The sequence below is a fragment of the Asterias amurensis genome, chromosome 2, assembly GCF_032118995.1.
Source record: "Asterias amurensis chromosome 2, ASM3211899v1".
Lineage (NCBI taxonomy): Eukaryota > Metazoa > Echinodermata > Asteroidea > Forcipulatida > Asteriidae > Asterias > Asterias amurensis.
The window spans coordinates 21040024-21067855 of record NC_092649.1 but is presented as its reverse complement, the minus strand read 5'-3'; the positions used below and the strand labels follow the sequence as shown (position 1 = coordinate 21067855).

General features: G+C 37.3%; 1 protein-coding gene across 1 annotated transcript; it reads left to right on the top strand.

Moving 5' to 3' along the window:
• Positions 1 to 418: 418 nt before the first annotated feature.
• On the top strand, positions 419 to 26388 carry LOC139953523 (ras-related protein Rap-1b-like). Its single transcript, XM_071952967.1, has 8 exons — positions 419 to 492; positions 2461 to 2534; positions 3387 to 3455; positions 9567 to 9623; positions 14582 to 14722; positions 17621 to 17718; positions 18797 to 18986; positions 21753 to 26388. The coding sequence occupies exons 2-7, from the start codon at positions 2478 to 2480 to the stop codon at positions 18948 to 18950; spliced, it is 576 nt and encodes a 191-aa protein (XP_071809068.1). The 5' UTR covers positions 419 to 492; positions 2461 to 2477; the 3' UTR covers positions 18951 to 18986; positions 21753 to 26388.
• Positions 26389 to 27832: the final 1444 nt, after the last annotated feature.

Sequence of the window (27832 nt, the reverse complement as noted above, 5' to 3'; positions counted from 1 at the left end):
ACTGGAAGGTAACACACACAAGTGAAAGATACAAAACAACCAGAAAACTGCGACTTTATGAATAAGAATAGAGTTAGTAGGACCCCACCAAAACATCAACCACACATGACAAGTAACGACACAAAAGTACACACGATAGAATTTTGTTGCGCGTGGATCGCTTGACCTTGTGATGTGACCTCTAGTACGGATGTCTGGCGCCCTCTCTTGGTGACAAAAATACATTTTGAAAAATCTACATTTCTTACAAAAATTTATTGAATTAGTGACTAATATTTCCCAAATATTTACATATGAAATCTTCGTAATTAATATTTTATTACAACAAGCTGTTTCTAAGTTTTAAATTCGTATTTTCCAAGTCCGTGGGTTCAAAAAAATGTTGCCGCACCACAATTCTATATTTAGAATTGTTAAGATTTTATAAAAGTGACGTCACATGCAGCGGCCAAACAGACCTCGCCCAACACTTTGGATCTACTCGAGAATTTCGTAAGTTTGTGGATTTAAAACTGTTATATGTTCGTATTTTTGGTATCATAATATCATTAATGAATAGTTGTATATGTTGTCTATAAGAAATAGTCGAAAGAGATGTATTTGTGGGGGAAATTTAGTATCTTTGACAGAAATTGTGCGGGTTGCATGTTTACTGTTGTGTGTGAAAGGGTATTCGTGAATCCTACCTCCATGAATGTACTGACTGAACAAAAGTGTACATGCAACATGAACGCTGTCGATCGCAAGAAGAGGCGTTTATGCTACTTGGTATCTGAGGGGAATTTGCATCCAATGACTAAGCACACTGGTTTGTAATGTACGTGTGTAAAATTTACTGGATATCTACATGAAAAGGAGAAGTAAATATTTGTTAGTTTGTTTGTAAGTTTAATTTGAAAACTGAAGGAAAAACCATGAAAGGGAAAATTTTTATGATTGTTAAGTAAATGTGGATGATGAATTGAAAATATTATTGTAAAAAATTATTATAAAAATAATAACATTACTTTGTCGAACCCCAAGCACCTTTTATTACGTTTTGTGCCTTCTTGTTCACTCAGCGTTCAAATCAAGCATCCTTTAAACTTGGCAGATTTATGTATTTTGCACACTCGTTGAAAGAAGGCTACCGTTGAAGGTGTGGAAATTCGCCCGCGAGTCACAGACTGCCTAGAACACATGTTCAAAAGTAAACAAAACTACCTCTTGACAAGATGATGCATTGGTTCCATGAACTTTAGGTGCTTCTTGTCAAAGTATCAGGCTGGTCCCTCTTTTAGCCACCCTTATTTATTGGAATATTGAGTTGGGGATCTAGGGAATGTCGGTCACTTCGTACCCAAGTCACTTTGTACCCAAGTCACTTCATACCCAAGTCACTTCGTACCAAAGTCACTTTGTACCCAAGTCACTTCGTACCCGAGTCACTTCGTACCCAAGTCACTTCGTACCCAAGTCACTTCGTACCCAAGTCACTTCGTACCCAAGTCACGTCATAAGTGAATAAATTGTACGGTTGTTGAGACCATGGAGTTAAGTAAATGTGGATGATGAAGACGAAGGAATCGATTTGAAACAAACCTTCGTTATTTTTTTAAACCAAAGTTTGGGGATTCGTGTTTGTTATCAGCATTGGTTATCACATCAGTAAATAAAACATTCACTTTTTGGGAGAGTTTAAAATAGAAAAACGTAGTAATTTATGGAGGAAAAGCTTGTGTAAAATAGCCCTCAATGCGTGCCATTCTCCGTCGGACAAGTCAAAAACGGAGCCAATGGCTCCATGAGAAAATCGCGCCAAATGGAAGAACATTAATTCACCAATAATAATTATAACTGGACATTTTTTTTAACGAAGGCTAGTGAGGAACATTTAATTACCATGAAATATAATCAGTGTCGATGTCCACATGAAAGAAAATAATAATAAAGCCGGCCACTTCTGCCAGAGTCAGACAATTGGGGTGCGAAGTGACTCGGGTACAAAATGACTTGGGTACAAAGTGACTTGGGTGCGACAATTTGGGTGTGAAGTGACTTGGGTACGAAGTGACCGACTTCGGTCTCTCGTAGCCACCCTTAAATATTGGAATATTGAGTTGGGGATCTAGGCCTAAACACTCCAATGTAAATTTTTCACTTGTTTACTGACCAAACCATAATCTTGTCTTGAAATATAAAATTGGTCATTCAAATATATCGTCAGCTTTGTCGCTTTCGCAGATTATTGTCCTGTGCGGGTGTAGGTTCATGATGTTAAGGCTATTTTATTTGTGAGCATCAAAGATCAAGCTATTTACTCAACATTATGGAGAAGTCGGTCAACTCGGACTCCAACCAATTTGTACTACCAACCAACCAACTCAGACTCCAACCAACATTACATGTATTTAACATCTCTTCACCTGATTTTTAGAGATGTTCCTTTCTAAATCATTTTGTTTATTCTTTTATTTCCAGAATCACAATAAACAACCATGCGTGAATACAAACTCGTCGTTTTGGGATCTGGTGGTGTTGGCAAGAGTGCCTTGGTAAATATAACTCAATAAAATGTGTCTTTTATGAAGTTTGTGATTTTTACTGCCTTGGTGCCCCTTAAAAATTTTCCCATAAGATTTTCCATTTAAAAAAAATAAAAATGGCCTTGCCCTCTCAAAGATAAAATTCCAGGCCTGTTGTTCCGTGGTTTACAGTCTCTGATGGCAATGTTGAGTGGGTTCACCAAGAAAGGACTGAGATAGAGTCATGATCTGTACAGGATTGTAAACCAAGGCATTTGAAATTCAAGTCTAAAAATGTTACAGGATTATGCTGAAGTTGACCAGAGAGTGAGACAGCCAAGTTTGAACAACAAACTACCTTGGCTCATTCTTCGTTTTGCATAATTGAAGACATTTCGTATTTTTGTAAAGGTCACAAATAAATGGCCATTGGTAGTGCAGTCCTCATTTTTAAAAGGGCAAGGGCATCAAGTCATTTTGCTCTTGGTAAAGGGCACCATGACTTAGGAAATTGTAAGTGTCTATTGGAGCATTTTAAGGACACCAAGGTAATCACCAGGGGCATAGAGGCAATCACCTTTGTTGCCTACTGTAAAGAATTAGGCTTGGTGTGAGTTCTTAGTGTGAGTTTTCTGAAACTATGAATAGATGTGAATTATTAGTGATGTTTAGCTGCACGTTATGCGAGTAGATACGTGAATGTGAACTTCAAAAAGTTGTTTTGTTTCTGGGTGATGTCGCCACTTTGGGCTTGTTGCATGCTCACGTATGGCGTCTACACGTACGTTTCTTATAATGGTAAAGTCAAGTATGCTAAAAATGGCATAAAAATGAAAGGACGATTGTGTGTGACATATACCTGTGTGCTATTATTTTTTGCAGACAGTACAGTTTGTACAGGGGATCTTTGTGGAGAAGTATGATCCAACGATTGAAGACAGCTACAGAAAGGTAAAGTAAAAAGTTACTGATAAGGTTTTAAAATATTTTGCCAGTCAGTCAAGCTAGTTGAAACATTGAGACATATTCAAGAACTGACTCGGCGGTACGATCCAATGAGCTGAAGTAGTAGTCCACTCCAATTTTCTTTATAATTCCGCGCGGACAGTAGCAGGTCAGATCTTTTCAGAACTGAGAAGTCTCCCGAACATCCTATAAATCTACTCTGCAGCAGTAGAATAAATAGAATCAGTTCTCTTAGAACAAACTCTACCTGGCAAGTAGATACACACATGGTGTTAACGCAAACCAAATATATATTTATGATACAATCTTGGAAGCTGCAGAAGAGGGATCACCAAGGCGTTATGTCTGGCTCCACCAGACAAAGATATTGATACAATAGGGGTACCACTAACAGTAGGGGTAGATAGCTCAGTTCAGATGGTTGAGCTCCAGCACGTTAATCTGGAGGCCGCAGCTTCAAATACTGCTCTCAGTCACAAAACAAACCCCAGACCTGGAATTACACGGCGGCCACGACGGCCATGGCCGTCGATGCCCTTCCAACTGGCCGTGATGCCCTTCAAAAATTTCCGGTTTTCACGGCCATAATTGCCGTGCCCTTTTTTCCTTTTGGCTGTCGTGCCCTTTTTTTCTTCTTTAAAAAAAGGGCCGTAGTGCCTTTTTTTTATTAAAAACCCCCAAATATTTACGTTTTTAATCTTCGTCCAACAAAACTTCGCTTGTGAAGTGTAAACAAATATAATCCAACGCAATCAGGTCAAGAGTCATCATCGTACAAACAACGAGTAGCGCAACTTGTTGTTATTCCCATCGTGACATCCGTTGCAAACGCGTACACATGTACATGCGATTGGCCCGAACATCTGACGTCCCATTTTCACAGGGGACCCGCCTATTACATGAATCATTGAACGACAGCGGGCGCTGTTGTTTTTCGACCGCCCTCTGTTGGTGGCATTGTTACACCGCGTGATCTGAAAAAAACTTTTTAGTTACTATCGCTTGCAACAACTTTTCAGGTCAACGATATAACTTCATAATAGAATAATGCCGCGAAAAGAGCGTTTGAAGCGTTCTGAAAGGGATGAGTACGAAAGCTTTGCTGCAAAATGCAAGAAACATGACTTCTTTTGGGGGGGCAATTAAGGATTTTTTTTTTTTTTTTTTTCTTTTTTTTTGGGGGGGGGTGTTAGTATTTTTATATTTTAAATAATACAAACATTGTTTTAAAATTAAAATGGTACAGCTTGCTCATGAATAAGATATGATTTATCAATATCCTTATTGAGATTTGATTATCAATATCCTTATTCATGTGAACTGTTTAATTGGGTTTACCACCCGTAGGGGTCCCCCTGGTCAATTTTTTTGGGGGGCCTTGATGCCTTTTTTACTTTCACTGTTTTGGCCTTGGTGCCCTTTCTACTGGCCTTGGTGCCCTTCAAAATTTGGCCTGCTCCAAGGCCAAAGTGGCCTTGCCCTAAAAAAATTGTAATTCCAGGCCTGAAACCCCCACAAAAAAAAACACCCAATCAGTCTTCCTTTTGGATTATTAATATTACTGGATTATAACATTTTTGGTAGAGTTACATGATCCATTCATTATCAGTATAATGTTTAAAGGAACACGTTGCCTTGGATCGGTCGAGTTGGTCTTTGAAAAGCGTTTGTAACCGTTTTTTATAAAATGCATATGGGTAGAAAGATGTTGTAAAAGTAGAATACAATGATCCACACAAACATACCTCGAAATTGCGTGGTTTTCCTTTTACCTTGTCGACTAACACGTCGGCCATTTATGGGGGTCAAAATTTTGACTCCCATAAATGGCCGACCATGTTAGTTCGCACAGTAGAAGGAAAACCACGCAATTTCGAGGCAAACTTGTGTGGATCATTGTATTCTACTTTTAAAACATCTTTCCAACCATATGCGTTTTATAAAAAAACGGTTACAAACGCTTTTGTTTTGACCAACTCGTCCGATCCAAGGCAACATGTTCCTTTAAATAGGATTTGAAACTTTGCATGGTGGAAATGTGATATGGAATGTTTTGCTGTAACACCATGTAATGACAGAGTCTAGTTTTCTCCAGAAGACGATCAGAGCATACTGATGGAAACACAGAGTTGAAACCAAGGGTTCTTTTCAGAACCACCCCAATTCATTTAGAGATAGTCATTACATGGTGTTACTGGCCGTCATGACTATCTTAGTAATGCTAAGAATGGATCAGTGTTGATACAATCATTCTTCATTCAGTATCATATTGTCTCTGGAAACTCAATCACTTTCTAAATAAGTTGTTGGGTAGTTTAGTATACACTGAAATAAGAAGGTCATGTGGGGCACAGTCACTATAAGACTATTACAGTACCAGAGACAATGTCAATTGTATCTTAGTGTCGTCCAGTGGATAGACTGCAGGACTAGCAATCACAAGGTTGTGGGTTCAAATCCGACCAAGCTTACCACTGATTTCACAATGACCAGAAAAAGTAATGTCGTCGTGTTACTGGATCACAATTTCTTTATTTGCAATTCATTTATAATCAAACCAATAAATTGACATAGGGCACAACTGCAATTGCTGTGGTTGCCATTTAGGTTATTTTGAAGACTGCGTGACGACAAGAGTCATGTTTTTTGGGTAAACCTTGAAGGAAGTGGTGTAGCACAATTCTACCACAACTTTGAGTTTCTGACTGATTGTACACAAATACTCATTACACTGTACATTGTAACAATTCATATTATGTTAGAAACATTATCTTGTAAAACAAATTCACAACAAATATTGTCATTTACATTGTGTTGTTTTCCCTGCTGTGCCTGCTTTGCATATTTTTCAGAGCGTGCTACACTCCTACATGAAGTCGATTCCAAAATGCCAAAAACATATAATGTTACAATTTGTGTTTCCTTCCTGGTTGTGTTAAAAGTCAATCTTGGTGTCAACTTTCTGAACAACAAGGAAATTATTAATCTTTGTTGATATTGTGGGTTTGTAAGTTCATTTGTACAATGCCAATTTAACAAAGAGCTAAATTTGCTCTGTACTGCACATTAACCGCACTCTGCTCTTAGTAGAGTGTGATGTCACTATACAAATTATTATGGTAATACTGACAACACCTCTTGAAAAAGATGGATCTTTGTACTTTGTGAAATCATGGAGGAAGGAGTACTCCTCCATGGTGAAATCAAACCCAGGTTTGTGGGCATAACGGTTCTATCATTGCTGCTACACAAATACTGTACATTGTACCTTCCAAAAAGTCAATACAGTCCTGCATTAGTATTCAACCGATTGTCACCAAATTTTGATGGTTTTTCTTCAATTATCACCCAATGATTGGACTTTCTTTTGACTTCATTAATTTAAACTCTTGAAAATATAATATGTTTTTCCCGAATGGTTTAAAGAATACAGGATGCGTTTATCTAATAAACCTCTCGATCTTTTCTGGATGTCTTAGATCTGTGTACAGACATGTTGGTTTTGTTATAATACTGTTCAACTGCAAAAGTGATCATGTACATGTACCTCTCAATCAAGTCATTCAAGCCTAAACCAGTTGAACGAACCATGCTAATCCTACAAGGCCAAATGTTTGAATGAATGGACAATACAACCATTCTCTGAGATTGTTTCAAGGATACCCGTCAAAGAGTTCTTAACATTTTAAAAGGCTTGGGTTTTGTTGATGGTGAACTGGAATTAGTTTCTTTTGGTCTTTTTTGATGGGACCTTTTATATGCCTTGAGAACAGCAAAGTTATTATATGTCAGATGAAATTTGAACTTAGAAGAAAGCTTTTCATTGTTGTTCAACACTCATGATGCATTGAGTGCCTCAGTTCGTCATTAATATACAGACTTGAGATTTCTATGTTTTTATTAATCAAACCATGTGCCAGTGTACCAAGGTTGCCTCATACATGTAAGTGAATCTGTAGCCTGCAAGCTTTGAATTAGACTTGTGGACAAGTCGTTAAGTGATGATAGCGTTCCGACTCTATTCCGAATCTCCCTTCGATTTTGGTGGTATTCTCGTGAGACTGCTGGCCCCGCGAGACTACTGCTCTCACGATTACGGTCCCATTTACAGTTCGCGCAAGAGTAGTGATCTTGCAAGAGCACCGCCACAACTCGACTATCTCACCGCGGCAGACCATTAACAATCAACTTGTCCACAAGTCTAGCTTTGAATTTAAGATGTCTTTAGAAAAGCTATCACAATAAGTGAAATAATAATCTTTTCTCAAATACTTTTTAGGCTTTGTCAATTTATATTTCTAAGTTGCCCTGTGGATGTTACTATTCAGCATAAATACTTTGCTCTTCAGATTAAAGTATTACAGTCTATTTGTTACATTCTTAGTCTACACTTATCCTTAAGAGATGGATTTTGTCGGACTGTTTCTACTAAGTCTTGTAGCTGCTTCTTGCCCAACATCATCTTGTGTCATTTTCAAGGCGTTACATGTATTCATGTACATGATGTAAACCGGTTGCACATTATTATATTACATGTACCTTCACAACATTCTCTGAACCTTAAAATAAAAGCTTGCTATTAAAGCCATTATATACTTTCGGAACAGAAAAAAACAAAAAGTTAAAAGATTTACAAATAACTTACTGGGTTTACAAAAGGTAGTGGTGAAAGACTTCTCTTGAAATATTATTCCATAAAATGCTTTACTTACTGAGAAAACATTGAAACAATTATCAATTCTCGATAGCGAGAATTAAGGATTTATTTTAAATGCATCATTACACGGCGAAAAGTGCGGAAACAAGGGAGGGTTTTCCCGTTATTTTCTCCCAACTCCCATGACCGATTGAGCCTAAATTTTCACAGGTTTGTTATGTCACGTAAGTTGTGATACACGAAGTGTGGGCCTTTGAACAATTACTGTTTACCTAAATTGTCTAATGGCTTTAAGGCATATTTACGCTAGATAAATTTAATTTTCATTTTTAGAAATTACACCAGTATTAAAACAAAATAATTTTTTTTTGATAATTACTGGTATTTAGACCCCTTGCAACATGCGCAGGTGCCTATCCTGGGTGTCATTTTTTGTGTCAAAATTGTATACAAACATGCACAAAAGGGAGTTGACACCCAAAAATATGCGCATTGTTCGGAAGCGCGTTATTTATTGTGTAAGAAGTCAATAGCTCTCCCTTGTGTAACGCGAAATGGTACAAGTATGCTGAGGCCACATGTACGTTTTGCCGCCTAGAGAACAGCTATTTTTCAATGATCTGCCTACTTTTTGAGAGTGACATCATATGCAGTGGGTCTATACGTGATTCATCATGATTGATAAATATCTTTGTCAATATCTTCTTGCCTTTTCTAATGGCAATACTTCCTCTTTCATCACTAACGCTCAAAGGTTAAGCAGTGACACAGGAATTATTTGTACATTTGTTGGTGTATACTAATACTAAGCAGTCATACCATGAACTTTCCCATTGCAAAAAAATGCCTTAAGAGTAAAATGCTTCAGGGAAATGTCTCAAGCCTGGAACCACACATGTGGGCCACAGACGCTATGCCCTTCATTGCCCTTGGTCTTGGCCTTGGTGCCCCTCCAACAGTTTCACAATGGAAGTGCCCTTTGCAAAATGAAAATGGCCTTGCCCTTTCAAAGATCAAAAATTCCAGGCTAATTTGTAAACCAACTAACATACATGAGATAGAATTGGAACAGCTTAAATCTAGTTTGCTTAGTGCTACACTTTACACCACTTTTTAACTAAATTTACATAATACTGTTAAACACTGTGAGTAGAATCTGTCCCTTGTGTGATTAAATGGTTCAGACATCTTAAAAATCCACAATACACAAATAAATATTAGTTAACCATGTCAACCCACAATGTAAAAGCACAATTTCCTTTGTAAATGGTTTGTCTCATAACAGAAATATTATCGGTTACATATTATATAATAATTGGTATGGTGCCTAATTGCCATACAAGTGTATTACCAAACTTGGGATGAGAGAAAAATCAATTGGTCTTCATTGGGATTTGATGTATATGTAACGCATCTATTGTTTTTGTTTTGTCTTACAGCAAGTGGAAGAAAATGGCTTGTCATGTATGCTGGAAATACTGGATACAGCAGGAACAGTAAGTACTTGTTATTACACTGCATTCATAAAAACCTCAGACAGTTTTGCTATTCCTATTGGTGGAGAGCACGTCACGTGGGCGTATTTAAACGGTTGAAAATGACCAGATGGAGCTGTTTATAACCGGTTGTTTTTCGGATAAGTTAAGATGCATACTACTCGCACAAATGCAGTTATAAAAATGCAACACACGCACAGAGCTCAATGGCGTTGGAAAACAGATAAGTTTTACAGAGTTTCTCACTTTATTACGCCCTAAAACCCCAAAAACAATTATGAATGGAAATGAAAGAGTTGTGACTCATTCTTAAACTGCCATTTAAAACCTTGCAGGGTCATGGCTTTCGGCTCGGGCCTTTATCGCATGGCCACGACCCTGCCGGTTTTAAACGGCAGTTTAAGAACTCTTCGCTACCCTTTCATTCCCTTACACCATGTACACAGATCTAAGACACCCATGGCCAAGTTCACACAAGTACCATTTGCCAACTGTATGATGATACTATGGTCAAGTTCGTGCAAGGATTAATGGTTACAACGAGTGGTTGTTAAGTGACATACATAGGGCATGCGTACAGAAGCTGGCTCTTGTCATGTCATCTCAGGGCGAACGGCAATTTAACACACTTTATCATTTTATTATAACTGGTCCACTCTGCGCTGTGCTATGAAAACGGTTGTTGGTAACCAGCGATGCGACCATGCTCGATAGATTGGTTCCAAATAGTCAAACTAGCGTAGTCCAACTAGACAGAGGTCGGCAGGGTTAGTCAAATGATAGTCAATCATATACTATAGCCCTTGCACGAACTTGGCCTAATATAAGTGGTACCAACCCAACACATGTTTTTGAGCATACATGTAAGTACCAGTTATTATTGGCCGCTCGTCGATGAATGGTCTTTGTGTGAACTTAAACTGAACTGTGTTAGGTTTCGGGACCAACACAAGATCAACTTGTTTATAAATGCTAACGATAGTCATACATGTGAATAAATACTTCATGTACTTGGTATGGCTGTTAACTACATCACTGCAGTCAGTTTGGTAGGATATGTATATATACACATTTCCTGGTACTTTACTAATCCTGTAATGGAGCAATAGGATAGCAATTGGAAGTAATGGGTTGGGTCTCCTAGTAAGTTACACAATAATTTTGTTCCAGTCTCAATGGTTATAATATAGCTTTTCCTTACTCTGGTGTTGGTACAGAATAATGATACGCCAACACAGATAAGTTTCTGCTGTTTGATTTCTTTAAAGGCAGTGGACACTATTGGTAATTAATTACTCAAAACAATAATTAGCAAAAAACCTTGATTGGTAACGAGTAATGGGGAGAGGTTGATGGTATAAAACATTGTGAGAAGCGGCTCCCTCTGAAGTAACGCAGTTTTTGAGAAAGAAGTAATTTTCCACGAATTTGATTTAGAGACCTCAGAATTAGAATTTGATGTCTCGAAATCAAGCATCTGAGAGCACACAACTTCGTGTGACAGTTTCATTATTATCTCACAATTTCGACGACCAATTGAGTTCAAATTTTCACAGATTTGTTATTTTGTGCATTGTTGAGACACACCAAGTGAGAAGACTGGTCTTTGACAATTAGCAATAGTGTCCAGTGTCTTTAACAATGTATTTGTTCTGGTCTCGATGTTTATAATGTAGCTAATGTATTCCTTACTGTGGTGTTTGTACAGAAAAATATTTCGCCGACAACTGATAAGTTTGTGCTGGTTGATTTCTTTAAAAAGAATGAAAGTGGAAGACAGTAGGAAGTCTTTGTGAGTTTGAACTTACAGACTGAATATCAAATGTCAATGTAGGAATATCTTTTGTCGGCTACTCTTGATCTGTAATGTGAAACCACATCTGAAACACTTTTGACTACATGCATATTTTGGTTGTCGCAATCAAAATAAACTTGGTATGAATGTTTACAAAATCCTTGAGAAAGCAAACCAGTTTTTTTGCGTTTTTCATTCAAATGGGTTGCCTGGAGTTTATGTCATTTACACAGGTTGGTTCGTTGTTTGACGCATTATTGAAAACTACAGGATAAGGAATTAACTTTTTTTTTCAAAATCAAAAGCATGCTTTGCCTCTGAAAAAGTTGAAGGCAGAAAACGCTTCGCTAATGGAACAATTACAAAAGCATGTAGCTTTCTCCCTTAACTGTGGTCCGCTAGCTAAATGCTAGTTCAAACACTGAAAGACTAAATTCTCTCAAAGTGGTTCGGCTGGCTAATTTATTGTTATGGAAAGGTTTGCGATAACACCATGTAATGATAATCTCTATGAGTCGGTCGGGGTGGTTCTAAAAAGAAACGCTGGTACGGTTGGTTTCAACTCGACGTTTTGATCAGTATGCTTTGATTGTCTTCTGGAGAAAGCTGGACACTGATGCTGCATGCTGCTTTAGTAATGTTGATGCGGATTAGCTTGGTGCTGGTAATTTATGGCTGAAAAGTGTATCCACTCAGTGAAACAGTAAACACTAGCAGACCAGTGAAATGACTTCTTTAAGCTAGCAGCTGGTAGAGAAAATCTTTAAAGATCAAATCTTTTTGAAATGATTTTTGCATTTTTGAACCAAGATTAAAATGTACACCAACATGTTTGTAAATGAAAACAAATCTAAATCTTTCCAGTTGAATTGTCTCATTGGCTGGTGTCTTTAAATGTTCTGAAATGAGTCATGTCATATTTTTAATCTACATCAGCAGTCAAAGTTCACAAAAATGCTAAACTATGGACAGGAAAGGAAATATAATCCAAATTCTGTAAGCCTATCCATCAATATTATAAAAACATTGTATGAAGTAATGTAAACTTTGCTACTACTGCAACATGACTCCTTTTAAAGGAACGTTACAGAATTGGTAAGAAACAAGACTCGTGAAGATCACAGATTTACATCAAACTTACATGGTCTAATGATGATGATAGTAGAAAACATCCCTTGAAAAATTCCTGTTTGATATGTCATATTTGATGAGAAATTATAAATAATCTTATTTCGCATTTGGAGTTTATCGCTCAGTGAGCGTTTTATTCATTTTTGTTTTGGCGTCAATTTGTAATCGGTTTTTCACTATTCTCTCATGACCCAGATGGCCGATCGTTCTCAAACTTCTACATGTCTGTCAGTTTATGTATCTGGTGGATTACATAAAATGCTTATCCTGCCAAAAACTGTTTTGTTAGCAAAAACCAATTGTGTAGTTCCTTTATTAAATGGTCTGGGTACTTTTTGTCTGACACAAAACACAATGTTCGCAGAATTCTGACAGGTTTGAGGATATTTGGTAGGAGAAAGCTTCCCTTAAAATATTACTTGCTGAAGTGCTGTAGTTTTTGAAAAATGAGTGAACAAAATGTCACATAGAAAATTTTGGTTTCAGTAAAACTCAAAAATGATTTTACATGTACGCATGTAGAACAGATTTACCTGACTCTCCTGAAATTATCGCTCTGCGATTCTCACTTTTTTTCTAAAAAACTTGAAGATTAATGAAACTGAAATTTCTACAAATCAGTTACATCTTCATTCACAGTGAGTAGGATTCATGGCATGGCCAAAAACTTGATCTACAAAAGGTATCAAAACCCTTTAATACAGAGTATACATGTATCTTTAACTGGTCATCCAGTGGTTAAGTGCATGTGGGTGTGTAGTGTTGTGGTCTAGAGATCATAAGAAAAATTACATATTTATATATATATATATATATACATTAATCATTCATCCTTCCTTCATGTTCACACTAACATGACTAAGTGTATGCTAGGGGGCGGGTTTGGCCATGAGAGGTGGTGGTGTGAACATTATGCCAGATATTACTTCCCTTCTTTTAGTTTGTTATTAAAAGATAATATATTATAATTATTACGACAGAATTGTAATAATTTGATTTGTATTAAACTTTTCAAACGATTTATTCAAGTCCATTCAATAGTTTTTCTTTGAATAATTTGTAGTCATTGAGGTTTTTTTCCCATCATTGTGCATTTTATGGTGTTTTGGATGAATAAAATAATAAAATAACCATGAAAATAGTGACTATAACCAACAACGTATTGTATAAGGAATTGAAGATTGTGTTAAATTTGTGGCTACAGTTGGCTTTATTGTACTTTACATGGAATGAATGTGTGTACTTAAATGCACTGGACACACTTGGTTATTACTAAAAAAAAATTAAGCATAAAACTTACTTGGTAATGAGTTGCAAAGAGCTGTTGATACGTGTAGTATAAAACGGTGTGAGGCAACAAGTCCCCGTGAAGTAACATAGTTTTTTTAAAAGAGGTAATTAGTCCCTTAAATATTTCAATCTGGATACACCACTGTGAGAATACTGGTCTTTGACAATTACAAAACCTGTCCAGGGGTGGATTTGATTTCACAAAGAGTTAAGACTTCAAGGCTTATTGTGCATGTATCTCTACTTGTCCTAACTTAAGACTAGCCTTAAATGTTTGTAACTTTTTACTAACCCCTAAAGAGTCTTAGGACTAGTCCTAAGTTAAGTTAGGAATATCTTTGTGAAATCGACCCCAGTGCCTTTAAAAGTATTTACTTTGGACCGTCTCCTGACGATGACTAGAGCAAGCTAGTCATCGAGCAAGCTAGTCGAAACATTGAGACCACAAGAACTGACTCCGCGGTAGTGCAGTTAATTATGATCATATGAGCTAAAGTACTAGTCCCAGCCAATTTTCTATACCTTCCACCCGGGTAGTAATTGAAAAGCAGTCCAGTTCGTTTCAGAACTGAGAAGGCTTTCGAACATCCGATAAATCTACTACGTGGAAGTCAGGTAGTAGAATAAAGAAAGACAGTTCTCTAAGAACAAACTTTACCTGGCAAGTAGATACACACATGGTAATACCGCAAACCAAATATATACTTTTGACTGACAATCTTAACTTTGTGTTTTTGTTAAGGAACAATTTACAGCGATGAGAGACTTGTACATGAAGAATGGACAGGGGTTTGTCTTAGTCTACTCAATCACAGCCCAATCCACATTCAATGATCTGCTGGATCTAAGGGAACAGATCCTACGAGTCAAAGACACAGATAATGTAAGTATGAAAATCACTCTTAGCACTTTGATAATAATCTCTTCTTTTTTTTCCATTAGTATCTCACAACTTCAGCGACAAATTGATCTCAAATTTTCTCAGGTCTGTTATTTTATGCATATGTTGAGATACACCAAGTGAGAAGACGTGTCTTTGACAATTACCAATAGTGTGCAGTGTCTTTAAGAGTTTTATACAATTAGAGAGAAGAAAACCCCATTAATTTGTGAATTTCAGTTGAAGATTGTCATGTGGCATAATGTTGTAACGGTCACTGATGGTACATGAACATTAGTGATTGTCATATCATTATGACACTCTGTTAATTAGGCCTGGGCGAATTATTCGAATATCCGGTTAATGGCGAATAGGTTTTCCTATCCGTAACCGCGAATGCCTTTTTTTTTCTTAACCGGATATCTGCATAGGGCGCGAATACCTATTTACAAACCGGATAATTCTGTAATTACAACCGAGTAACCGGATATTCTTTAATATCCGAATGTCCGCGGACGTCGGGCGACAACTGATATGAATGTTTTGTCTAAATCCTTATGAAACTTCTATTAAGACAGCATAAAACAGCATATATATTAAGTATTTAACTATGCTCACCTCCGTGAAGAGTTAAAACAATGACATTTCTGACGTAATTTGTTCAAAGATTACAAAAGTTTTCCTTCACGTAGAGTCAATCACGATCAAAAGAAAAAGCAAATCGCCATCTTTAAATTAGATCCGGTCATTTTTATGAATGAACCGAGTGACACTGTCTAAAACTAATATCAATCCGCCCATAAGATCTCATTCACAAACGAACAGCGCCCTCTAGCGAAAAAAAAAAATTATTTTATAATTTTTTTTTATTATTATTTTTTTAAATAGCGCCCTCTAGCGGCGAAAAAACTATTCAAATATCCGGTTAATTTCGGATAGTTGGCCAGCGGTATCCGAATATCAAAATTTCACTATATGCCCAGCACTACTATTAATGTCAACATCAAAACATCTGGACCCAACTTTATAAAGTTTTTAAGCAGAAAATACTGCTTGACAGCTTCCTATGCTAAGCAAAAATTGAGTGAGGCACCAGTCATAACAATGTAAGCGTAGTGTAATATTTGCTGGTAGCCTGTTTCTGTTAAGCAATACTTTTATGTGCTAAGCAAATTTTGCGCTTACAGGCTTGATGAAAATGGGCTCTGATAAAAATGCATTTGATCGAATTGTGTCAAACTGTTAGAGTTTCAGTTGATTGTGAAATGAAAACCCCTTGACAAATATATTCCTATTTGCTTTAAGACAGTGATTTTATTGTGTAGTGTTGTGGTGAACAATGCGTTTAATTGACTCCAAAGTTTCTGGGAAATTAGTTGTTAAATAAACCACTAAATGAGTGAGGTACATCCTACATGTGTGACTCACTTCCCTTTTTATTGGTGTGTACTTTTATAGTATTTAATGCACTGGACACTATTGGTAATTACTTCAAATAATTGTTAGCAAAAACTAACTTGGTAACGAGTAATGGAGAGCTGTTGATAGTAAAGCAAATTGTGAGAAATGGCTCCCTCTGTAGTTACGTAGTTTTTGAGAAAGAGGTAATTTCTCACTCAAATAATAAAAAACTTCAGGCCTGCAGCCTCTTATTTAGGTATCTGAAAGCGCACAAATTTGTGAAAAAAAGGTGTTTTTTCTCTCATTTTTTTCTTGCAACTTTGACGACCAATTGAGTACAAATGTTCACTGATTTGTTATTTTATGCATGTGTTGTGATACACTATTAAGTGAGAATACTGGTCTTTAACAATGGAAGTTATCCATGGACATTCGGAATGGTTAAGTCATACATGTAAACAAATAAATTTTTTTGTGATTTTGCAACATCTTTTTGTTGGTTTTGACTTGATGACGTTCAAAATGAAATGATGACCCTTGAACCAGTGACTTATTTAGGGAGTGAAGGTTTTTAATGACTCAGTCTTAACCACACAACAATGTTGGTATTTATGGGGGCGGGGTGCTTCATGGTGAAGTGTATCTAGGTGTTTACACTGATGATTGTGTCACTGCTGAAGTAAATGCTTTGGTCTGACACATGGTTGTATGGTAGCCACAGTGGGTAGTGCCGGGTGGTTCTGCCTAGAACCATAGAGAATGGTCCTTTCTCTATGCCAGAACTAACAAATTGCACCCAGCACTCTGAGCAAAATACACTGTGCCGCCCAACACAGATTTCCCCCAGATTGCACAGTAATGATGGCCCCATATCTAAACATGAATTTGAATTTTGTTGAACCGCTCGCCCTTGGTGGACTTAGTTGGATTTAGATCCAGCCACAGCAATTTTCTCAATGACACCCATTTTGTAAATAACCCGTAGAAGCAGATCTTGCAATGGAGACAAAACTAACTTTGTTTTAGTCGTGTACATGTACATGTTTCTAGTAACTATGGTTGCAAAAAATTCAACAAAGTAAATTAATGTTACTATCAGGATTTGTTTAATAACAAAAGATATTTACAGTGTTTGTTTAGATGTATTAGCTTCAATGCAAACAAAGATAAACGATTTATAGACCTTTAAATGTATTGGCGCCATCCCTACACTATTGTAACTGAATAACTGATGACTATGAAACAAATGAAATGCAAAGTGGGGGAAACGGTAGCCCGGCTGTCAATCTGGTAGTACAGGGCTAGCGGGCTACCGCCAATTTCAAACCCTGCAATCATACATTGTATTGACTTGCAAGGTACATTTATTATGTTGTAACTCATGTTATAGAGACTTTGCCTAGTGTAGTAGCAGCAAGTTTGCAGGTGTTTTCCAATTTTTAGTTCAACTGATGAACTTCTGTGGTTAACATTATATACTGGTTGTGGTATTGATTACAGGTACCAATGGTACTGGTAGGCAACAAGTGTGACTTAGAAGACGAGAGAGTTGTGGGTAAAGACCAAGGTGTGAACCTAGCTAAGCAGTTTGGAAACTGGTAAGTACATTTACATCCCCATGTTGATTAGATATCAGTAAAAGCATCTGAATTTAAGAAACCATTCATGCATGAATCATTTATGAGATTTGGCTGTTCATTCTTTCAGTCAGTAATATTTATTTCAATGCTGTCATACAATACAATAATGCGCATTTATGTCGAAATTACAAAAGCAATATGGTATATATGATTTATTAGGTACACAATGGTTCATTAATAAGCAGCAATTTAAAGACAACATTCAGGTATAAGGTTAAGATCGTGAATGCTGCGGCCAGACAGGGATGCAGTTGGTACCCGCTGTCATCTCGCTAAATGTGAGCGGATACTACGCTCTTGTGAAATTACCATGACAAGTGTTTTGCCGCTTTTCTCAACAAGTAGAGATGGATTCAGCTAAACTTTCCCATTTTACTTTCATTGTATCTTTCTAAATAATTCTGCCAATAAATCAGCTTTACGTTGACAACAAAACAAACAAAGCCCAGTGTGTTCCAACTTATGATGAGTATAATTGCGCATTGATCCACTTTATACTCCCACGGTTGATCAAATTTGTCGGGTTCTGATCCTGTTTGTCCTTGTGTTTCCCTCTTATGCTTGATCAACCTTTGATCGCCCTTTGATCTCTGTTTAACGTTAACGCCCTTTGATCTCCTAATTAGAGAATTTGCAGGGTCAGATCCCCCTTTTCTCAAATTGGGAGATCAATACGGGGTCCAATACGAGGTCTAAGACACTTGTGTCCTTGAGCAATGACACTTAACCAAGCTTCTCTCCACCCAGGGGTAAGTGGGTACCTGTGGGGGCAGAGATGATTCTTGTGATTGATTAGCTTAATGCGCTACATATTGGCAGCACAGGCTGTATACTCCCCAGGGAGTTGAGATGGTTTAAGAAATGATTTAAGGCCCAGTTACCAGGGGTAAGAATGTTGAAGCGCCATGGGTGTCACTGCGTGGCGGACCTGAGTGCTTTATAAGAAGCCACTAGTAGTATAAGTGTACAGTAAACTGATCCCCATGTTGGTTTGCCATCAACCCGTAACCCTTTCATTTCTATCCTGATTGAACAGCACCTTCTTGGAGACATCAGCCAAACTTAAGATCAACGTGGATGAGATATTTCATGATCTGGTCAGACAGATCAATCGTCAGACACCAGACCCAAGAAGGAAGACTAAAGCTAAGGCTAAAGGCAGCAAGAAAGGGGGATGTGTGTTGGTGTGAAGGGGTTACATCTGGTGCTTTGCATGCTTATCGGGGGTGAGTATTTCGAGCTTAGAGGTCATTCAGACACAGTACTAAAGTCGGTTTAACTCATGGTTTAACCCGATTGAGTTCAACTCTGTGTGTCTGAACGGTACTAAAGTTATACCGAATCGAGTTCAACCCACAAAAGATAGACCGTCCAGCGAGGGGGTTTAACTTTAGACTGCTTCAGATTTATCTTTTAACACTGTGTGTGGCAGAATAATATAAAAAAACATCTGGTTTAACTCACAACAGACGACCCATTGACCTCCATAATCATTACGTAAACACACGGTGACCAATGAACAGGACAATAAACCGGATGTTAGAGTAACAGGGTCGCGTTTGCTTTGACCTCTTAAAACCAAAGATAAACCATCGGTTTTAACTCGGTGCTGTCTGAACACAATGGAAACAACTTTTTACATCCACCTCAAGGCTAAAACGGTTTGGGTCTAACTTATGTTTGAGTTTTCCTTTCACACACAGCGCGGCCAACTCACGGTCAGCGCCCGCATCGCCCGTACCAAGAAACGCCTTGCACCAAGACTAGCGCTGAGTATCCGCTCACAACCGGTTATAAACATTGGTCATTATCAAAGGTTTAACCCACACCTGTGACGTCATGCTATTGTTAAATCGCTCCATTATTTTGCACGAATGGCGCGATGGGTACATCTATTCACCCATTGTGCATAAAAGAGTTAGGGAACAAAGTAAATCAAGTCAATGACGCCATGGACCATATATTATTTTGTTTTTAATGGTTTTTAACACAGGTTAATAGAGCTACACATGTATTGCAAAATGATCGTTGGCACACAAGTGAACAGCTACATTATTAAATTATTATTTAGCTGAGATGTTAACAAATAATTATAGAACTACAACAGTAATTTAAGCAGGTCTTAAAGTCAGATAAATCAATTTCATTTTAACCAGTATTTTTGTTTTTGTTTTTATTAATTCAAAATGCTTAATTTATCATACACAAACATGGTAAGTGAGTAAAGTCCCTAAAATTTAAGATTGCAAAGATACTTTTTTCAATATCATCATAAAATAACAGGAACTCAACTGAACTTGTTGATCATAAAGGTAGCTTAAATTTGTTTATTAAAAACAAATCTGAAACTTCAGGCTTGTACGCGGGTAGGTCACTTCTTTTATCTTCACCTTTTGGGTTTTTTGTAGACCGAGAAAGTCGGCTACAACATCATCTGATAGTCTGTTTCTATCACTAACTTGTATAAATTTACTTAAAGTCAAGAAACAAAATCACTTATCTGCTGCCACTTTCGCTCCCGATCTATGATGCCACTATCGAAGGAACGAGCATATTTCCTAAATGTTGGTCTTCGTCCATTGTTCACACACCACCAGTGGTGTTCACTGGAGTGAACAAGCTTACGTAATACATACAAACAATTGACTTAAAAATTAAACAATATCGCGCCATTCGTGCGAAATAATGGAGCGATTTTAACAATAGCATGACGTCACAGGTGTGGGTTAAGTCGCATAATGCCCTCGGTGAACGCGCCATTCGTGGGTACGAATGGCGCGCACCTCGGGCATTATCCTATACCTAAACACCCCCACGTGACGCGCTCACCACCAATAGGAATAGCAAAACTGTCTGAGGTATTTATGAATATGTTATTTCCTGAGAAGTGGCTGCTGATTACTATACTCTAGACCCCTCTCAGATGACGTAATTATTTTATCGCTCGTCATTATGGAGATGCGAAGCTGGTGTACAGTACTTTCTCGCGCTCGTCACTTAAAGACATTACTAGAACAAAATGATATGGAAAGGTTTGCGGTAACACCAAGTAATGACTATCTCTAAATGAGTTGGGTGGTTCTGAAAAGAACCGTTGGTTTCAACATGACGTTTTGATCAGTATGCTCTGATTATCTTCTGGAAAAAAAGGAAAAAAAGCAGACGATCAGAGCAAACTGATCGAAACGTCGAGTTGAAACCAACGGTTCTTTTCAGAACCACCCCAACTCATTTAGAGAACCACCCCAACTCATTTAGAGAACCACCCCAACTCATTTAGAGAACCACCCCAACTCATTTAGAGAACCACCCCAACTCATTTAGAGAACCACCCCAACTCATTTAGAGATAGTTATTACATGGTGTTGCTGCAAACCGTATATCGTATTTCAACCATGCAAAGTTTCAAATCCTACTTAGAACTAAATGAGCATGTGCTACAAAAGGATGCTGGATGGCACTAGTTATGCACAGGGCTTGAGATTAGGAGTAAAATCCATAGGCCGTGCAGGTCTTGTAGCTAGGAAATGTGTACGATTCTTAAAGGGAAGGTACACGTTTGGTAATTACTAAAAACTAATTTTTTATTAATAACTGCCTTGGTAGTTAGCATCGGAGAGCTGTTGATAGTATAAAACATTGTGGGAAACGACTCCCTCTGAAGTAATGTAGTTTTTGAAAAAGAGGTAAATTCTCACTAAAATATTAAAAGACTTCTAGCTAGAAGTCTTTTATTCCTATTTGAAAGCACACAAATTCGTCCAACAAGGGTGTTTTTTCTTTCATCATTTTCTCCCAACTCCGATGACCAATTGAACTCAAATTTTCACAGGTTTGTTATTTTATGCATATGTTGAGATACAACAAGTGAGAACGCTGGTCTTTGACAATTACCAATAGTGTACCTTCCCTTTAACACTTTCTCAAATCATTTGCTACATTAGTTGTAATTACTTCCTGTGATTTATATTTATTGTCTTTATCCTTTGCAGGGGGATTGCTAGTCTCAATGTTATCTCATCAAAGCTGTCTGGTTTTCTTCAACTCTCTTTATCATCAATGGAGTACCAATCAAATAGTGTACCAATCAATCAGTTGTCATATCGGCGTACTGTAGGATCAGCCTTGGATCAAGACTAGGTTTTAAAGCCACTATCATCTGCAAACTCAGGCCTGTCAAGAGTAGTATGTACATAGAAACAGCTAAGTAGTCTGGGTTCAAGCCATTCCAGTCTTGATTTAAGAAACACTGTGAGATGGTATCTACCATATTGTAATATCATGGATGGGTACCACTGTAAGGCCCGGCCACACAGGCCTCGAAAACGATAACGAAAACGAGAATGTTAATAACGCCCTCGATTGGTTGAATGAGCGTGGGCGTATTCTGCGTGGAGCAATTCAACCAATAGAATGCGTTCTCTTTGCGTCGTGATCGTTATCGGTTTCGTTTTCATTATCGCTGTAGTGTGACTTGGCCTTTAGTAGGCTGCAACTCTGGTAGTTTACTGTGCAGCATTGCAACAAAACCCTTAATAATCCAATTGCCTCGGCTAAACAGATAGGCAAAGATACTACACTTTATATACCTTAAAAGGAGCAAATCAAACTTATACTGAACAGGCCTCGCATTTGAGGAAAAAAATCCCCAAGACTGCAGGGATTGTAGCTCCTAATATTTACTAGACCAGAGAATTCTTTACAAGAATGTAATCAAAATGAGAGGAACACTATCTACACAATTAAGATTACTGTTAAATTTACTGGCCCATTGCTCTAAATCACTGGCCTGTTACGTCACTGTTAAAATCGAGCCCTGTGAAAAAATGAAGGAGTGTAAAAATGAATCAAGTATTGAGGAATGAAGTCTGTGAAAATGGCAGACACACTCAGTGGTTCAAATGTTGCGATAATTCTAAGCTTGCACATTTTTTCAAGAACGATGTGTTTCTGAGGTGTTTTTGCTGTCAGCTAACACCTCAAAGTCTGACAGTATAAAGTTGCCGACAGTTTGTTACCTTTTCACAGTATAAAGTTGCCGACAGTTTGTTACCTTTTCACAGTATAAAGTTGCCGACAGTTTGTTACCTTTTTACATTGGTGAAACTACCTTACTGGGTTAAAAAAAATGCTGAAATACTGGGTCAACGTAACAAAAATGGAGCATTTCAGAAAGTTTGTCTCGTTTTCTTGTATCTTTCAAACATACGTTTAGGAGCCTACGTCATGTACTCTAAAATGAAGTTAAATTTGCAGCTTGGTACGTTATATTGTCCTATTAATTTATTGAAAAATATTATTTGATAATGTGAATACAGTGAGCATGAAAGCTTGATTCATACTTCACGCGAAAGCGAAGGTGAATTAATGGTTGCGCAGTAATTGGTACGCGCTGTTTTTTTTTCCAGTTAGGTTGCAAGAAAATGGCTTCGTTCTCGTGTGAAATGGGCGGGAACTTGCTTGCTCAACTGTGTTTCTTTTTAATATGTAGGCTTTCCTTTACTTCACTAATTGCTGTACGTTGAACCTAATTGTGCCGATATCAATTGAACTTTTTCTGACTAGCATAATTAGACTCAGTGTAGATTTTTCTAACGATGTCTTTTATCACCCATTAAAACATAAAAGTAAATTAAGCACAGAGTGAAAAGATAACTACATGAAAACCTTATATACTTTGTGTTTTCTTCTGTAAATCCTCAAAGAAAAACAAGCTCAGTGCATTTCCAATTGGCTTCTACTTTATCGTTGGTGACAGTTCATGTGATGTTGACACGGCTTACTCTAGAATTATGAACAAGATACTAAGTTTAAAGAACCTTGACGTTTGACACAATTATTTGCTGTTAAGTTTACCTTCTGAGGGGTCGGGCAAAATTAAGTGTCTTTGTTTCATGTAAACATACAGTAATTATAAAATTCAACATGGTTTTAACAAATGGTGTAAGTATACTCATTATTTATGCAATAAACATACTGTACCTCTGTTCAACGGACCAATGCAATGACTCGATGGTAGTAATCACCCTGTAGCTCAATCTAATTTACTCCCTCGCTAAATTTGTGTGTTTGCTGTAAATAACGCTGGAGTTTGTGGAGCAACATTTCTGACGTCTTTAATGCATGGGCCATTTGTATGCCACTATTACATAGCTAACATGTTTTTGTTTTTTTAATGAGTTTCTAGAACATATTATAACCTGCTAAGAATGTCAAGTTAATGCAAAGGGAATGTTGTCTAGACCTTAATTAGGATGGAGAATTCTCGAATGAAAATGAAATGTTAAAACCTTTACCCTGTAATGTGCATTTACAAGGTCACAATTGACTTTGCATTATGTACATTGAACCAAACAATCAGTAAATGTAAATGAACCATCAGTATTGACTAACATAACATAATTACATCTGGAAGCAAAGACAAACCGATGACACAAATTCTTCCCTATGTTCAATACCTGATAACGGTCAAATTTGTCATTAATGTACTCGCTATTTATTGCACGCATTTAGGTATTGTATAAATTTGCACAGATTTGTTTTATAGTTTTGACAACCCAAATTCAAGAGTCATAAAAGTTAATGTTTTGGCTGGCCTGCTTTAACCCTTGTACTTCTTAAATCAAGGTCTGTAAATCACTAATTTGGACAAGAAAATCCTTTCTGCGTCAAATGAATGGGAAAGTTTACTATAGACATTTATTAAGCTGCCTCCATCTTGGTCATGTTCCTTGTATCGAACAACAATAATGAATGCTAATAATCATTTTGCAAATAGGAACCAGACTCTTTTGTTCTTCCAGTCTCAGTTTGGTAGCATTGATATTAATGGAAGAAATTCAAGATGGCTTCACCATGATAAAGGTCTATTGGTTTGAAGGACATTTAAGCCTGGTTCAAGCTTCCTGTGCATGCGAATGCGAAACAAAGTTTGAACGTCATAAATTCGCAAGGAATTATTCTCGACAGTTGAACTCCTGCGAAACATTTGCTGCGAAAACAGCCATGTGGCATCATATTCGTATGTGCAAGAAGTATGAACCGGGCCTTGGTTGATCCCCCCCCCCCTCCCCCACAAAAGTAAAATCTGAAGTTAAACAAGTTTTCACGACTCATTGAAAATGGTGTACCTTCCTTTATTGATACAATTATTGAGAATCGAGACAGCGAAATACTCGTCTATGCTTAAGAGTATTTCACAAAATCTGTAACATTGTATATATATCTTTTATTTTCCTCTGTATAAACATCTATTTCTTTTGTTTTGTTCTTAGAAATTGTAAACATTTAATTGTATTGTAGTTGATAAATTGCGGTTTGCTATTTTTCTGATCAACATGTCCAAGTTGATGGCCTGTCTAGTTTGAAAAAGCCAGAAATAAATCTTTAGATCAAATGTGACCTGTTTTCATGGTGTAAATAACATGGCAACTTTGGATCTCTAGGTGGCAGCAAACTTACAAGGTGAATTTCCATTGTTTTTGCCGTCTTGCGCATGCGCACATTACGGAGAACAATAGAATTACTTGGTAAGTCTGCTGCCACCTATTGTACGCATAAGTCTCCCATAGCTAGAAGTTGTAATGGCCTCGTAATGCAAGTGGTGGCGGACTTGCGCCCATAGCCTCATTTTGGGGTAGAATTATGACGTCATGCATAAAAAATATTAGGAGAGACATATTGTTAAACTTCTACAGCTTATCCATGCGCATGCGCAGTTACATGTTACTGGGAAGCTCTTTTCTTGAGCACAGAAATACTCAAACTGAACTTTGAAAAAGAAATGGACTCATTTGCATACTATGGTGTGATTTATTTGCAGTCAATAATATTGGAACAATCATACCAACAACTAAAGTTGTTTATTTTGCAAATAATTATTACCCCCAAAATCAGAAAGGTTTTTTCCCACACTACAAGTAGGCATACAAATCTTTGCATGTACAGTTGTAAACAGGTCTCCATTACTAATATTATAGGACTAACAGGAAATCATAGATATCACCAACAATTTCATTCAAGTGCAGTCTGGTCAATGCTTTATAAATTGATAAAAGAGAGTTTGGAAAGATTGCAAAAATGTATGCAAATTTGTATTGAACTAACTGTGTGTAGCACTTACTTTTAATGTATGTACGCCCTTTATGCCTATCCATTGCAAACAAATGATTGGTGCATTATTCGTAACTACTGGCCGCAAACTGATGCAGCCATTTTTATTAATTGGAGTCACAGTAAGAGGGTTAAACTTCTGCGTTTCCTAAAGAAGGCTCAATGTTGGGTGATGCCACTTTGGTTCATTGTTGGATTTTGTCCAAACTGATGCAGCCATTTTTATTAATAGGAGTAAGCTGCTTGTCCTCAAAAAGTCTGGGTGATATGCCACCTTGGTTCAGTTTGATTTTGTCCGATCTGTGCAGAGTTTTTCCAATCAACGTGTCCACAGGGACACAAAACTCTTTATTATTCATGCATAAACGGGGAACTTCGGCTGACACAAACCATGGCATCTCTATTTAATGACCTTATGGTTTCTTAGATAACTTAACATTTTTACAAAATTGTAAACATTAAAGAATTCTTAAAACAGCCTAAATAAAAGTAGCAAATTCTACAATGAAAACTAAACGGATTGGTGTCCAGTTTGTATGCACTGATTTAATATATTAAATTAACATAAACTTACCCCCCCCCCCCCTACACGGTACTAAGAAATTAAAAGTAGGCCTACCTCAAAACTTTAATATTTACACATACATTTTATAAGAAGAGTCAAATGAAAAGTGCTCATTTTATTCTGCAGTATGATTTCAACTGCAGAACATTATTTTTTAGGTAAAACTGCAATGCTTAGGGCCTACCCTTGGTAAAGACTGCAGGATCCCCCCCCCCCCTTTGTGAGCTTGTGTTCTAGCCTTGCATTTATTTATTTTTCTTTTATTTATTTTCTTTTAATTTGTTTAAAAGGGTAGGGTGTGTGAAGTGTATCGAGAAGTTAGATTATGTCCACAATAAAATAATTTAAATATACAAGTTAGGCCCTGCGTAGGTCCATTGCTACAAATAATTTGAGAAACGAACAAATAACCTAGACCCTTCTTTCAGTTCTGATAAATTTCGCCGTTGGGTTAAATAATTTCAAACAAAAACAAAATTTACTTGGTTTAATAACCACCGTTTAATACAATTTAAGCGTTTGTTTATCATTCAATATTATTCCGATCTAGAATATACAGACTAACGCATTTCGGTTCATTACGGCGCGATCTTGCGGGAACCAGTTTTGTATACCCGTGCGGTCTTAGGACAGGCACTGGTGTTTGGAACCAGCCAAAGTAACCGACATGTACCAGATTACCGCTTAACACAAGACAATCATACAGTAGGTGTCAGGGTACTCGACGGCTTGCCGTGACGCGATATTCAAAATGGCTACCAGCCATGCTTGGTTACGTTTGTTAACACCGTGGATTTAATACGACCATTTGATGTGATTTAATGTCTCTATAGGTAAGCTTTATCGTGTATTTTACTTAAGGACAGATTGTAGAATAGGAATGGGCCTCGTAAGAGCCGTGTAAACATCTAGACCGTCTTAAAACTGGTAGTTTTGTGGCTTTTCCCTTTTGCTCGACGTAAACAACGGTACTTGTTTGACAGAACAGCCGGAAGTAGCTTTAACGTTTAACCCATTGTAGATCATTGCATTGTGTAAGTCAATGGCAACTAGCTGTCAATCAAACGAAACAATTGACTGTTCTGTATGGGGTATCGGGGGGAAAAGTTTCCGTATGGCGCCACCACTTTTTCATTCGATATGAAATAATATAGTATCTAATTTACCTCAATGAGATATCCCTTTTTGTAAAAAAGAGTGAAAAGGTGGTGGCGCCATACGGAAACTTTTCCTATCGGGGTTACATAATCCATGGAGGAAAACTAATTTGGGGTTGACATTCTAAAACTGGTTCAAGTTTGGCACCTACTTACCGTGCTTTCACTCTCTGAACCGACCAATTAATTGTACCTTTTTTAAAGCACTTTAGTTTTAATTAAAGGGGTTGGGTGGGTT